Source organism: Sturnus vulgaris, chromosome 2 (genome assembly GCF_052056855.1).
Source record: "Sturnus vulgaris isolate bStuVul1 chromosome 2, bStuVul1.hap1, whole genome shotgun sequence".
Classification (NCBI taxonomy): domain Eukaryota; kingdom Metazoa; phylum Chordata; class Aves; order Passeriformes; family Sturnidae; genus Sturnus; species Sturnus vulgaris.
This window is the reverse complement of record NC_142244.1, coordinates 41,326,807-41,339,540: the sequence shown is the minus strand read 5'-3', so window position 1 is coordinate 41,339,540 and position 12,734 is coordinate 41,326,807. Positions and strand designations below refer to the sequence as shown.

General features: G+C 41.0%; 2 protein-coding genes and 8 non-coding genes across 16 annotated transcripts in view; 9 read left to right on the top strand and 1 right to left on the bottom strand.

Moving 5' to 3' along the window:
- The first annotated feature begins 2 nt into the window (after positions 1–2).
- TAF1D (TATA-box binding protein associated factor, RNA polymerase I subunit D) lies at positions 3–12,298 on the top strand. Of its 3 annotated transcripts, XM_088159385.1 has the most exons (15): positions 3–135; positions 1,599–1,853; positions 1,957–2,401; positions 2,664–2,839; positions 3,367–3,421; positions 3,715–4,004; positions 5,577–5,627; positions 6,380–6,518; positions 6,823–6,955; positions 7,312–7,359; positions 8,203–8,239; positions 8,564–8,631; positions 10,257–10,323; positions 11,157–11,229; positions 11,870–12,298. In XM_088159385.1, exons 2-6 carry the CDS (start codon positions 1,612–1,614, stop codon positions 3,868–3,870), a joined length of 1,074 nt encoding a protein of 357 aa, XP_088015511.1. In that variant the 5' UTR covers positions 3–135; positions 1,599–1,611; the 3' UTR covers positions 3,871–4,004; positions 5,577–5,627; positions 6,380–6,518; positions 6,823–6,955; positions 7,312–7,359; positions 8,203–8,239; positions 8,564–8,631; positions 10,257–10,323; positions 11,157–11,229; positions 11,870–12,298. The 3 variants fall into 3 exon arrangements, with proteins under 3 accessions (XP_088015511.1, XP_088015512.1, XP_088015509.1); XM_088159386.1 differs by lacking the exon at positions 6,380–6,518 and having other exon boundaries at positions 11,157–11,217; XM_088159383.1 differs by lacking the exon at positions 6,380–6,518.
- On the top strand, positions 5,370–5,441 carry LOC148224744 (small nucleolar RNA SNORD5). The gene has a single exon (XR_015802033.1). It is a non-coding gene; the product is annotated as a small nucleolar RNA SNORD5 (small nucleolar RNA).
- On the top strand, positions 6,595–6,721 carry LOC148224743 (small nucleolar RNA SNORA40). The gene has a single exon (XR_015802034.1). It is a non-coding gene; the product is annotated as a small nucleolar RNA SNORA40 (small nucleolar RNA).
- LOC148224742 (small nucleolar RNA SNORA8) lies at positions 7,053–7,191 on the top strand. Its single transcript, XR_015802028.1, has one exon. It is a non-coding gene; the product is annotated as a small nucleolar RNA SNORA8 (small nucleolar RNA).
- On the top strand, positions 7,582–7,713 carry LOC148224741 (small nucleolar RNA SNORA1). The gene has a single exon (XR_015802026.1). It is a non-coding gene; the product is annotated as a small nucleolar RNA SNORA1 (small nucleolar RNA).
- On the top strand, positions 8,404–8,476 carry LOC148224740 (small nucleolar RNA Z40). Its single transcript, XR_015802024.1, has one exon. It is a non-coding gene; the product is annotated as a small nucleolar RNA Z40 (small nucleolar RNA).
- LOC148224739 (small nucleolar RNA SNORA18) lies at positions 9,124–9,255 on the top strand. Its single transcript, XR_015802027.1, has one exon. It is a non-coding gene; the product is annotated as a small nucleolar RNA SNORA18 (small nucleolar RNA).
- Positions 9,975–10,107, top strand: LOC148224738 (small nucleolar RNA SNORA8). The gene has a single exon (XR_015802029.1). It is a non-coding gene; the product is annotated as a small nucleolar RNA SNORA8 (small nucleolar RNA).
- On the top strand, positions 11,273–11,402 carry LOC148224737 (small nucleolar RNA SNORA25). The gene has a single exon (XR_015802030.1). It is a non-coding gene; the product is annotated as a small nucleolar RNA SNORA25 (small nucleolar RNA).
- CEP295 (centrosomal protein 295) overlaps positions 12,242–12,734 on the bottom strand; it is a 43,075-nt gene continuing 42,582 nt past the window's right edge. For all 5 annotated transcript variants that reach the window (XM_014877520.2, XM_088159380.1, XM_088159379.1 and 2 more), the window contains one exon: positions 12,242–12,601. In XM_014877520.2, coding sequence (XP_014733006.2) covers positions 12,554–12,601 — 48 coding nt within the window. In that variant the 3' untranslated portion in view covers positions 12,242–12,553. The remainder of the gene's footprint in view (positions 12,602–12,734) is intronic.

The window sequence follows — 12,734 nt, the reverse complement described above, 5'->3', positions numbered from 1 at the left end:
CGTGCCACTCCCAGCATGGCGCCACCTCCTTCCCTCCTTCCCGTCGGCCCGCGCGCCTCTCGCGAGCGCAAGGCGCTATTTAAGAAGCGGAGCCGCCATTGTGCGTCCTTTCCGGCGGGACAGCGGGAGGAGCAGGTGGGTGGTTCGAGGTGGTTGCATCCGCCGCCATCCGTGCTGCTGGGGCCCGGGACCGAGGGACTCGGGGGTGGAGGGTTAGTCCGGGCGGTGTGAAGTCGCGCCCCGAGGATCGGGGCCTGTGGCGGCGGTCGGTGGGGGGGTGTGCCCGGCCCATGGTGATTTGGTGCGTGCCCGCGTTCGAGCGGCCTTCCCGTGTCCCCGCCCCAGCGCACTGCCGGCAGCCAGGCCTGGCGAGGGGTCGAGCGGTGTGCCTGGTGCCTTTGTCAGGTTCTTCAGGAAGTTTAGATGGTTGTTTTTCTTGCCTAAGGGATCTGCGTGCTATGCCAGTGCTCTGGGCCGGAGCTGGTGTAGAGGCCGCGAAGGATGCTGAGTTGCGACTTGTGAATACTAGGCAGAGTCTGTGTGATCAGAGTGGCATTGCTGCCCCTGTCCTGGCTCTGGCGTTGGTTGGTTTTGTTTCTGGGCTTTGCGTTTGTCAGGCCGTGGGTGAACCAGTGTTAGCCGTGTGAAGTGCAGGCAGACAACATGCACAGCCTTTGCCTCATCTGCTAAGTGGGTCACCTGGTCGTAGGAGATCAGGTGGGTCAGTTGCGACGTGCCTTTCCTAAATTCGTGCTGGCTGGGCCTGATCGTTTGGCTGAAATGCGTGTTTTCTCAGGATGATCTGCTGCAAGACATTGGATGAGTTCTGTTATAGTGTCTTCAGATACTGAACTGTGTGAAATTGCATTTGGAATATTAATGGGTATGATGGTGAATTTCTAAAATTCTAAAAAGCACAGTAAAGCTAGAAAGATACAGATCTACAGGGCTAGTAAATGACTTGACAAGCAGGTAAAATAACTTGAGGCTATTACAGAGGAAAACCAGGTTCCTCTGTTGTATTTTCCAGTCCCTTTTGTATAGATTTGGCCACTGAAGAGCTGGATTGGGATGTCTTGCAGATTCAAGTGAAAATTGCATTTTGGCTCTGGGGCTTGCCTCTATGATGATTGATAACCAGTGAACAAACGGGTGATGCCTTGTTAGGAGCAGGAGATTTTAGGTATCTTACAGCTCACAACAGTAGGAAGAGGGCATTACTTCTCATAATAATAACACTGTTTTGGATTAATTTAGAAGTTTTAAACCACAGTGAAGTAAGTATTTATATATGACTTAAAACTGCAGTATCCCTACAAGTATAAGAATCCATTGCCTACTTGTATGTGTGCTTATTTGGAGGAAAACTTAACCCTAGTAAAAAGACTAAAAGTTCTGACCTCAGTTATGCTGTGGCTATGAGTTTGACGTTAGTCTGAAGAATATAACTGGTCATGAATCATAGGAGAACCTCTGCTCTAGTTTGCTTAAGATCGTTCTTACAAGTTTACCCTGTGATCAGAGTGGAGTAGAAGAAATTTTGTTACCTGATTAATGTAAAATTTTGTTTAGTTTCTTGAAATTTCATTGCTTTTTAGGGCAAACTGAAACATGACTGATTCTGATGAACCCCAGGCTTCCGGCTCTGATTACTCTGATGCCCAAGAGTTGATCAGCCATCAGCAGAAGGAGCCATGTGAGGTATATTCATGGCAAACGAATACAGGAACAGAGCATTCGGGGGCAAGGCCCAAGGTGGCTGATCCTGGGGAGTCTTCAGATCATCCTAACAGCATGTATAAATCAGCAACAGCTTCAGCTGACGTTTTACTGATTAGCAGTGATTCAGAAACGTGAGTTTTTATCTCTAGTTCAGAATATTTCCTGTGAGGAACTTGTGTAATGTATCATAAAGGTGTACCTTCTTTTGAAAGTAAATACTTTTTTCTTCTTCAGTGATGTCTCTGTTGCTCATCCTGAGTGCTCCATCACACCGTCAAAGCAGAAAAGGAGATCTCAATCTTCAAGGCAACAAATTATATCTGTTGCAGGAGTACCTGACAATGAAAGTTCTTCAGATTCTTCTCTGTCTCCCCCAAGTCCAGGGAAATCCTTGGAAACTTCCAAGCAGCAGAAGTCAAAACTCAATTTGAAGGCCATTTTTGCCCGTCACTTCAGGGGACGGAAGTTCAAAGCAGCTGCACACCGAAAATACAAAACTAGCGCACTGAAGAATAAGAAAAAGTGTGAGAGCACACAGGTGCCCACAGGGAGGCCCCCACTCACAGCCTCCCCTCAGGAACAAAAGAGGAGGCTTCTAGACAGAGGTTTTCAGTTCCCTTTTGTTGAAAAACATTACGGGGAGAAACATGTTCCCTTAAAGATGGTTCTTGACTATGAGGTAAGGCCTCTGTTTTGTGGGATAAATATTTTCTTAGTCTAAAAATAGTGAATTGAAATGGGCTATGTTGTGCTACTAGAATAGAACAATGAAACAGGTTTTACTTCTGTTAAACAGGACACTTGATGTTGTAGTTTTAATACCTTTTAAAGCAAACAGCAAGAATATAGTGTGTTGATAGAACGTTACAATTTAGTTCATAATTATATAAATGCCTTATAGTGGCATTTTTAAGATCTTACCCGAGTATTTTTTTCTACAGCAAGCAGCTGCAAAGGGATATTTCAAGTATATTGAAGTTCTTAAATATGAAGACCATCTTAAAAAAGCTTTAAAAACCCTTCAGGCCAGTGACGACTTAGAAAAAGAATGTTTGGTGTTTCGGAAACACAAATACTTAGATGATGAAGGCCCCATTTCTCCTATTCAGGAGACAGGGTAAGTTCATATTTGCTTGCTTTTTTGTGCTTAACTAACACATAGATGTGCGTATATCAAGTTCAGTGTTCTCCTGTCCTTTTGACCTATGAAAGCATTGTTTATTTTGTGAACAAAGCACTCTACCACTTGGGATTCTGCGTTTGTAGATGTGACTTAAAAGTCCTCACAGAAGGAAGTATTTTTAATTTGATCTGGAGACTGATAATAGAAATTGAAATAAAGTATTTCCTAGAATGCTGTGTTCTAAAACAAAGACTAAAGAACAATTTTTAATACCGTTCTACATTAAAAAACAGTGTCATCTTTGGTCTTCGGGGTCAAGCAATTAGCTTAGGTCAATAAAAAGATGAGCAAATCAGCAAGAATACTTGTTCTTGTAAATAAACTCATAACCTTTAGAAAGCTTAAAAGGCAGTGTGAGGTACAATGCTGTCTTTCAGCTACTGTTCGCTTAAGGGCTTGCAACATCCACATTTTAAGGTACTATAAAAGTACACGGTTTGATCTAATTTTTTTTATTTCAGTGATGATGACAGCTTGAATTCTGATACTCAGGAACAGTTTGATGCCAGAGTAGTGGTAAGTAAGCACTTCTTAACTTCAGAACCACTCTAGCCTTTCTGTTTTGAAGTTAAAGAATTAGTAGATGATGTCTTCAGTATTTAGTTCTTGAGCTTAGATCCAGAGTTAACTGTGACCTTTGTGAATCCTGATCTTTTAGTGTAGAAGGAGGTTGATAGTCTACACTCTTCAGTGTAATGCTGAAATATATAGGGATTCTGTAGAGTTCTTGAAATTCGCAAATATACTACTAAGAATCTTAAGTATCTCAAAACTAGACTTGTGACTACTTCTGTCTTCCATTTTCTTAGGAGAACAGCTCTTTCATTCTAAGCAGCACAGTTCCTAGTAAAAAAAAATCGAAGCCAGGAAGAAAACATGCAAAACCACCTGAAGTGATTGAAATAGTGGATGAAGAAGACAATGCTGAAGAGAGCTCAGTGCCTGTGCAAGGCTCAGCTCTGTGAGCAGCAGATGGACAAAAGGAGGTGGCAGTGGTTGTTCTTCAGATGCCTCTTTCATGGGCCTGTTTGGTTTAAAACACCAGTCTGGAGTCAGTGTTGAGCTCTCCACTCAGCTGCCTAGGCACATTTGGCTTACTGTGAGTATATTTGGCTTGTGTCTGAGACAGTTACCAAAAAAGAATAACTTTCCTTATGCTAAGCTTTTTAAGTGTCTTCTGTCCTATTCTCTATCAAGAGTGTAATATTCCTGGTTCAGTGGCTGATGATCTTGGTGAAATTCTGGTTTTGCAACTTCTGTTAACTAACGGATCATAGAATTTATGTAATTAAAAATGGGAGGACAAGTTCCAAATACTGTAGGGGATACAGCAGAGGATAGAAAAGCATGCATTTATCTGTATGCTCGAGTTAAAAGGGCAGTTTAGATGCCTTTCTTTCACAGCTGACTTCTTTGTGGATGGTCCTTGAGAGATTGTTTTTCTGTCTTAGAGGTGCAGGTTTGAAATGCTTTGGAAGTTAAAGGGTTGAAGACAGAATTTAAGCTTAATGCAAGTCAAGTGCCAACAATAAAAATGTTGATGTGGTTGGTCAACTTTGACAAAAGTCTATTGCAAAACTTGGTTACTGTATTTGAATGATAATAAAATCCAATTTTGTATGATTGTTGTCTATTCCACATGGAATAACTCCTCAGAAAACTAATTCTCTGCTCCTTAATCTAATACAATAATCTGAAGTTGTAAGTTAATTGTAAAAATAACTAGCAGTATAGTGATTCTTGGATTAAAAATGTTTTCCCTCTTGCCCTCCTCTGTCCAGAATGGTTTCTGATGTGAATATGACTTAGCAGAAGCTAAAAGCTCTTTATTAGCAGTACTTAGCAGGCATTGGCCCAACTGCAAATATCTTTCTCAAAGGTGTTTTAGTCAGTAGAAAACATGTCTAGTGTTTAGAAGTGGTCTGAATATCAGAGTCCTACTGCAGCAGTTTTGGTAGCTGAAGTAATAAATGTTTAAAATGTTCATTTGCGAATCAGCAAGGTTTAAAAATGAGTGCTCTTAACCAAATAGCTGTCAGCAGCTGACTGACAGCTGTTCAGCACATAAAAGTAATCTGTGCTGAACAAGTTTCTGTTGTCAGAAGAAGACTGTCTGCTGGTTAAATTTCCTTCAAATGCAACTGTGACAGTCTGAGATTTGCAGTAGGTGCTCAATACTGAGAGCAAGTCAAGCTGTATTATTTAGATGCTTGAATTAAGGTCCCAAACTTTTGTTAAGAAAGTTTTCCAAATGCAGTTTGATTGCTCTAGGACTGCAAAAATTATCTTCAGCATTTAAAGATCACAACTAAAACTGGTCCAGAATTAATGGCTAAATGTAGCTCTTCTAGGTGTCTCCCTGAGAAATACTCAATGGCTTGAAAGACTCATCCTGAATCTTAGGAGTGAGATTCTTGCATGGTAGGGCATAGAGAGGGGTATGTGGAGTCCTGCTCATTCTGCAGTTCATGTGATGAATTTGGCTGTTCAACTGCTGAGTGACTCAGAAATGAACTAAATTTAAATTCTGATTAGAACTGGATAAATACGCATGAAATTAAGCTTATAGCTGTTAAACTGATTCTTGAAATCTAGCTTTCACCTCAGGAATCTTCAGTTATATGACTGTATATGACAGTTCTTAATCACTTTGTTTTTCTTTCCCTTCTAGTTTATGTTGCTTTTGGAAGATGAAAACACCTCGTTTTTTTTGCTGCACAAGGTAAGCTTGGGTTTCAGTTTTGTTTCCTTCAGGTAGCTTTTCATTATTTCACAAAAGGTTTTGAAAAAGTGGTTCATAGTTAAAATAAATACATTACAATGCTAGATAGCTGTGCAGCTTGTGTGTGAAGCTTACAAGGTATGAGTTCAGTGCTACATTCCTTTCATCAGTCTCACCAAAATTATAGCCTGTAGCCTCTCTTGGAACAAAAACTTGTTCAAAGTTCTTGAGTTCTTGAATACTTCAAAGTGCAGTTTTTGTTAGAAAACAAGTTTTAACTGATGTCAGATGCTGCAGAGCAACTTTATCTGTTTTGGTTTGGACAACACTGCCTGGAATTTTCTCTGCTGAAGCTGTTGAGGAACTACTTTCCCCTCAGTGTCATCGTGGTGTCTCACCTATGCTTTTTTTACCTGGCTGTATCATACAGCTGCAGCTTCTGGTGGCTTCCCTGTGGTAAAATTCCATCTTAATTCATATCCCTTGGAAGAACAGAAGGGACAGCAGAGAGCAGCTGCTGAGTCGTGCATGTACATGACTGTGAAAGCGTTTTACTGTAGGATGTTGCCAAGTTTGCATGGCTTGGGACGGTGTAGGAAATAGCATGGAAGAAAGCACGTTGTAAGCATACAGCATAGGAAAACCTCTTTGATATGGGAAACACAGAGCTGAGGGTGGGCAAGTGAAACTATACCAAGAACATTCTTGAGTAAGAGGATAGGACCAGATATCTCACTTGGCCGTTACTGTAGGTAGAGAACTGCACTAGGGAAGCACATCAGGCTGGTACAGTGTATGTGATTCTGAACTCCTCACCCCAATTACCTTGGTCCAAGCTACCTGTGTAGAACTGAAAAGCATGGTCACTGTAATCTGCTTCTACTGCTAACAGTAAGTATATAGTCAATTGGGAAGTAGCTGCAAATGCTGTTTGAAAAATAGTAACATAATGTGTTCAGTCTGTTCCAGCACTTGATCAGGTATTGTCTTTTGCTGTAGACAAAAACCTGGAACCTAGTGCTTAGAAAAAACCCTTCTTTTGCAACCCACAGCTGATTAATGTATTAGCTGTGTTACTTATATGAAGGGACAATATTTGCATGGCCTCAAAGACCATTCATTCAAGTACTGATCAATCTAGTGTTTAGTTTTCTGAATTTTCAGAACTGTAGTTGGGTTGTATCTTTTGTTGCAGATGAGCACACTCGCATTGCAGGAGCAGTTGTAACTTCTTGGGGATCTCTTGAATTCTTATGGCTATTTGCTGACCTTCTGATTCACAAATCCATTACTTCAGTGGACATTTGTGCAACATGGTAGCAAAAGAGGTGGGTGAGCTCTTATGTTTCTTTTGGGCTTCAGCTTAAGACTACTGGATTTCTTCAGTCTAGTGCTATTCCTACAGCAAATAATTAGACTAATTTGTGCACTGTATGGTATCTGCACCCAGCAGTGTCTTCCTGATGGGGTGTTCAAAAAGCAGTGCTACAGCATTTCAACAGCTGGCATCGTTGGTTTTCATGCAGATGTGCTGGTTAAACTTGGTATTTCTGTTGAAACAAGTAGATTTAGTGTTTCTTAGTGGGAAGCTTTTCAAATACAACATCAAAAAACCTGTTAAACTGTTATGGGGTAAAAGTATAGTTAAACTATTGACGTTGTCACAAAGTATTTTTTCTTAAAGGGGCATTCCTGTGATGGATGGAACACATTGGAAAGCCTCTACTCAGATGTAAGTATTGAGGAAATAGCTGGATTTTTTCCTAGGTGGAGGTAGTTGCATAAAGATAAAAGCTCAAGTCTTGACTTCTTGACTGCCTTTTGACAAGAAAAAAATAGCATTCTCTTTTTAAACACAAATCCAAGTTCCAGATGGCCACTAGAGACAGATTTCATTCAAAGTTACCTGGCTGGGCTTAAAAACCAGGCTATTTTAAAGACATTGGAGTTTTTATGCCTCGTTCTTCAGCAACTAGACACAACCTGCTGTGTGTCTGAATTGGAAAACGTGGCTAGAAGAGTAACAGGTTCTGCTTTCCTCACTGTACACTTAATTGCAGTGGTGACAATGAGACCTGTAACAAGTTCATTTAGTGGGACAATTCTGCAAACATACTTGAAAATGCAGCTATTATGAAATTAAGGGTAAACTTGAGTTGACGTGCCTCAATTCTGCATCCTAAGTACTAAGAGAAGTAGAATTAGTAGGTAGAGGAAGAAGACTTGCAGTGCTGAATTCTTGTAGATGGCTTATTAAAAGCATATTTTTAAGGTGTCTTACAATGGTCTCTTCCATGCTTTTTGTGAGGTAACTCCCTTAGTTTTACCCTTCTGTGCCATAGTGCTCCAGTTCCTTTAACTGCAGAGAGACCTTGTTGGCAGTTGTGTGATATAGACTGGGCTGTGGTTTGATTGCAGATAAAATACTTTGTGTCATCAGCATTCAGCCAGTGTAACTGGACTACTGTCTACCTGGCTTCATACTGAGATAAAAGCACCCAAGTCTTGAGGGACTGCTAAAATACTGAGGAAACTTGAAAGAATTACTTAGTTACAACAATTTACTTTATTTTAGGAAGTGCACCTGAAGTCCAGTCTGAACTAGCATCTTGGTAAGTTTGTGTGACTTTTTTTTCCCTTGCCTGTTTCAGGTCAGCCACCTGTCTTTAACTTGGTGAGCTGGTTATACTGCTGCTCCTTTCTTACTGAGAAAGTGCAGTGTTATCTCAGAAAACATGAGAGCTTATCTTCCCTGAACTTGAGAATGCTGTGAGAAAGTTGTTGTGATGATTGGCAAAATGTTCAACTGCTCTGAAGAGAGTGAGTGAGAAGAGCCTTTCTGAACAAATCTACTCAGTACTGTTGTGTAGGTTCTGCTGATTTGCATGCATATACATGCTGGTTTGTAACATTATTTGTTTTGTTTCTGGTGGCAGGTACTTAGAGAAGTGAAGTAAGAAATGTAGGATGCCATTTCACAGAAGTCTCTGAAGCTGCTTCGAGGGTTAGTGTGACGTCCGAAGTTCTGCCTGTACCTTAATGACTGGGGGGCTCTGGTTGTCACGTAGGCCAGAAGTCTCTCAGATCAAACTTACTAATTTGTGAAGGTTTCAGGGACTGTTTTCAACATTACACTACTATACCTTAATGGGCCATAACTTAAGTTTGCTCAAAGAATATTCATGTAAATTCCTCAGTCAAAAACGAAGTAGACAGGTTCACTGCTTAAACTGGTAGTTTTGTGTAGACCAGTAAGTTACATTTAGTAGGAAACTTATAGGGAGGATTCAGCAGAGTTCTGTAGTTAATTCCTGTTGATGTTTGCTTCTCAGGTAATTTGTAATTTAAAAGTTGTTAATATGAAGGAAATGCTTGTGTATAATTTACTCTCTTCCTTCCCCAAAAAGTCTTCAACATAAAATGACAGATAACTTTCCAGTCTGCTTGATTTTTATTTCTCTCGTGATAATTTTTAGTATTGTTATTTTTTAGAACTGTTGAGGTCTATCCCGATGGGATCTTTTCTATAGGTTCATGTCGTTGGAAACGCCTCACAGAATAAACTTGTGGTTTGACTTTACCCACTTAACTACCTGTTAGCTCTGTGGGATAAAACTGCAAGACAAATCTTAGAGTTGAATATGAAGAATTTGGGGATGCCCAGTGTTCTCCTTTATAGGTATACTGAAACATGCTTGCAATACAAAACAAGAAGTGATTCAAGTGGAAAAACTTGTTTGGAGTCACAACTCAGTGTGTTCTAGAACCTCAGGGGCAGCTGTCATTGTGAATTATATGGGCTGAACTGAGTCTTTTGCCCAGGTTCTTGTGTAGGCACCTGACTTGTAATACAGTCTTTTTGCTGCTTGTTTTCTGAATGGCTTCAAACAGTCTATTCCCCCTTTAATCATGCAGGAGTGATTTTTTTCTTATTTCAGTGGCTATAGGTAAGAAAAAACAGCACTGTGGTGTCTATTATGAAGTAACTTTATAAAACAAAAATACATCAAGTTTATATTGAGAGATGTTCCACAGTTTCATACTGGGCAGCAAGACTTGAGTTATTTCTTTAAGTATGGTGTTTAAAGAGTTAATTTCTGAGCAGTTCAGCTAATTAACTGCTATATTGTTGAAAACCTTGGATTCTCTTCTGTAGAACGAAGACTCCAAAATAAAAGACTCAAAGTACTCTGGAAAAAGTACAAATCTCCACATAGGAGAATTCTAAAGCTGCTGTTCATGTTGGTCTGTTACCCCTGTCAGCAACATGGCAGTGTTGTGAAGAATACCTCTTATTCCCTGACACCCACTGGTGCAGGCAAGAAGCTCAAATGTAGAGTGAGCTGTTGTGGTGCAGTACTTGCACCCAGCAGCCTTCTGTGGGATGTTAAAAAAGCAGTGCTACACCAGTGCAGCATTTGGCATCCTTGGTTTTCATTCTGCTGTGTCTGTTAAACCTGGTATTTTTGCTGAAACGATCTTTAACCTCTTCAGGGATTTCAGTGTACTTTGTATTTTCATGTAACAAATGAAAATAGAAGTTTTCATTTGTCTTCGTTTTGATTATCTGTGTGAAAACTGGCTACTGGCCTCTGGAACTCAGCAAGTGCATTCAATTCTTTCTAACAGGTGCTTGAGGATACAGAACAAAGTGAACTGTCCTGAGGTTAAAAAATGGAAGTAACCTATTTGACAGGTAAGCACTCAGTTACTAGTTCAGTACTGTTTCACAGTTGGTGTATTAACTTTGTATGACTGTAAATGTGGGAACCACTAAATTGTTGTAGAACTCAGTGTAGAAATGGTTGTGTAGTCCCATGGATTGCTGGGTAGTGATCACTGCAGATCTTGGCAGTATCTGAGCAGATCACTCATCTGTGAGTCATTCTTGTATGTGTACACATACTTTAAATTGCTGCCGGTTTTGCAGTCATTTGTAGTACTGGTGTCTTAGACTGCTGTTGGTTGTGGGGAATTCCTCAGTACTTGGAGCTTGTGCCATACTTCAGGCTTGTTTGCAACTTGGTTATGTATTGGCAGGATTGACTGGTCCTTCACTGGAAAAGATGGGCAGCTGAGTTATTGAGTCCCATAAGAGCAGTGAGAGGGGTATCTGGTCATTACCAAGGCTGCTAGGATGTTCCTGTTTCTGGTGAGCTGTGGACATGACCATAAAGCAAATCCACCAGACTCGTGTTGTCTTGTCACATGATGTGGCACCAGGTCTGCTGGGAATAGAGCTTTAACATAGGTCAAGGACACAATATTCCCTTTTCTTGTTAAGAGTAAGTTCCTGCTGAGGTATAGGGATGTGTCTTGTAGGGATGGATCCTTGGGCACCTTCAACAGTTAAGCTACAGTGGAACAAAAGTTGCAGTTGGGAATTTTGTAGATTGGATTCTAGAGCTCCTGCTGATAGTGTGGTTCTTTGGAGCAGAAGCAAAAAAAGGAAGCAAAGGCTATTCATTCAGTTTACACTCAAGGTGCACTTTTCCCCTGTACTAACCAAACCAACTCTTTAACTCCTAGAGTCTGCTGCCAAGTTGTTGGATGTCAGAGGCATGAGAAACACCATGTAGGAGCTACCAAAGTGAGTGTGAAGGTAAGGGCACTTAGCAGAAAGGCTGATACTGTAAAGAAATTGAAGGTCACTTCAAAGAGGGTTTGCATGGCTGAAAAACCAGCAGCTCTTAACGCGGTGACCACATATTGAAATCCTCTTCAGGATGCCGTGGCCACTCCATGTGTGCTATGGTCTATTTGTGAGGAGATAACACCTCATGTTATTAGGCCTCCTGGGCTGAAAAAGGGCCTTACCCTGCTGCTTTTGGGGTTTTGATGCTGATGTAGAGGAGAGGCTACTCAGTTCCATCCTGAAGCAAGAACTTGCAGCACTGGACATTAGGGAACAGGGTTGCTTCAGTTGTGGTTTGAGCAGTCTTGCAGCCCAGCTGCTGCTTGTGTGTCTAGAGAGGAACAACGGAGCTGGGGAATGGTCTGGAGCACAAGTCTGAGAAGCAGTTGAAGGTGTTTAGCCTGGAGAAAAGAAGGCACGGGGGAATCTTTTGCTTTGTACAACCACTTGTACGAAGCTTGTGGTGGTGGGGGGAGGGTTGGTCTGCCAAATAACAAGCAGGAGGATGAGAGGAGATGACCTCAAGTTACACCAGGAGAAGTTTAGATTGGATATTAGGAAAGTTCCTTTGGATTGAAAGTGCTAATAGATATTTTTCCTCTCTTAGATCCTGGTGATGTTGCTGCAATGCAACCTGCTGCAAAGAACTGCACAGCTGTTACAAATGAAGAAAACCTCTAGAGTATATTGCAATTTTTTTGAATTAGACACTCATTTTAACTTGTTATTGCTTTGTACACTGTAATAGCACATGTTGTAATTTTCCTCTTGCCCTCCTTGGAGCTGTGGTGAAGGTGCTGTGCTTAGCTTAGAAAACAGGGATAGAAAACCTCTCTTTTTGGAAGAAGTAACAGTGCATGATCTTTAATTCTCCCATTCAAGTGCTTTATTATGTACCTTCTAACTGCAGGAAACCATACTTCTACTATTAAAGTACATAGTGCAAAAAAACCTGTCTTTACAGAAAAAATGTCCTGTATTGAAGAATTCAAATAAAACTTTATTTGAAAGTGTTTTATACATCTATATTACAAAACTTAGTGTCTGTTTCAAATAATATAAGAAAGGCCTTTCAGGCCAGTAACTCAATCTGAGACAAACAATGAAGAAAGCAGCACAGTCCATCTGCTGCTGTGGTTAGCCCTGAACAGGGTCTGGGGTACTTCACTGTATTCCTACAGCTTAAAGCTGAGGATTCCTAAATAGCTTCACAATTCATTTAGGCTGCAGCACGCAGGGGCCTGGATTGTACCAGTCCCACTGTGTGCCCTTGTTGCTCAGTCTTTGCCAGTCATGGTGCTTTCCAAGTCTTCTTGGCTCGCAGTTTTTCCAGCATTTTCTGCAAATACAACAAACCATGAGACTCCAGTACTGAAGATTAAGTGGCTGCCCTAAAGCCAGCATGCCTGGGTACTGTGTGTAACCAGAACATCAGGAATGAGTGCAGTGCCTCCCCTGTTCCAAAGAGGTCA

What these genes read in the sequence shown, in the direction of transcription:
- TAF1D (XM_088159386.1), top strand. Translation starts at nt 1,612, where the DNA reads ATGACTGATTCTGATGAACCCCAGGCTTCCGGCTCTGATTACTCTGAT. An exon ending in AGATGGTTCTTGACTATGAG is followed by an intron (nt 2,402 to 2,663) that starts GTAAGGCCTCTG and finishes TTTTTTCTACAG; the next exon opens with CAAGCAGCTGCAAAGGGATA. An exon ending in AGTTTGATGCCAGAGTAGTG is followed by an intron (nt 3,422 to 3,714) that starts GTAAGTAAGCAC and finishes CCATTTTCTTAG; the next exon opens with GAGAACAGCTCTTTCATTCT.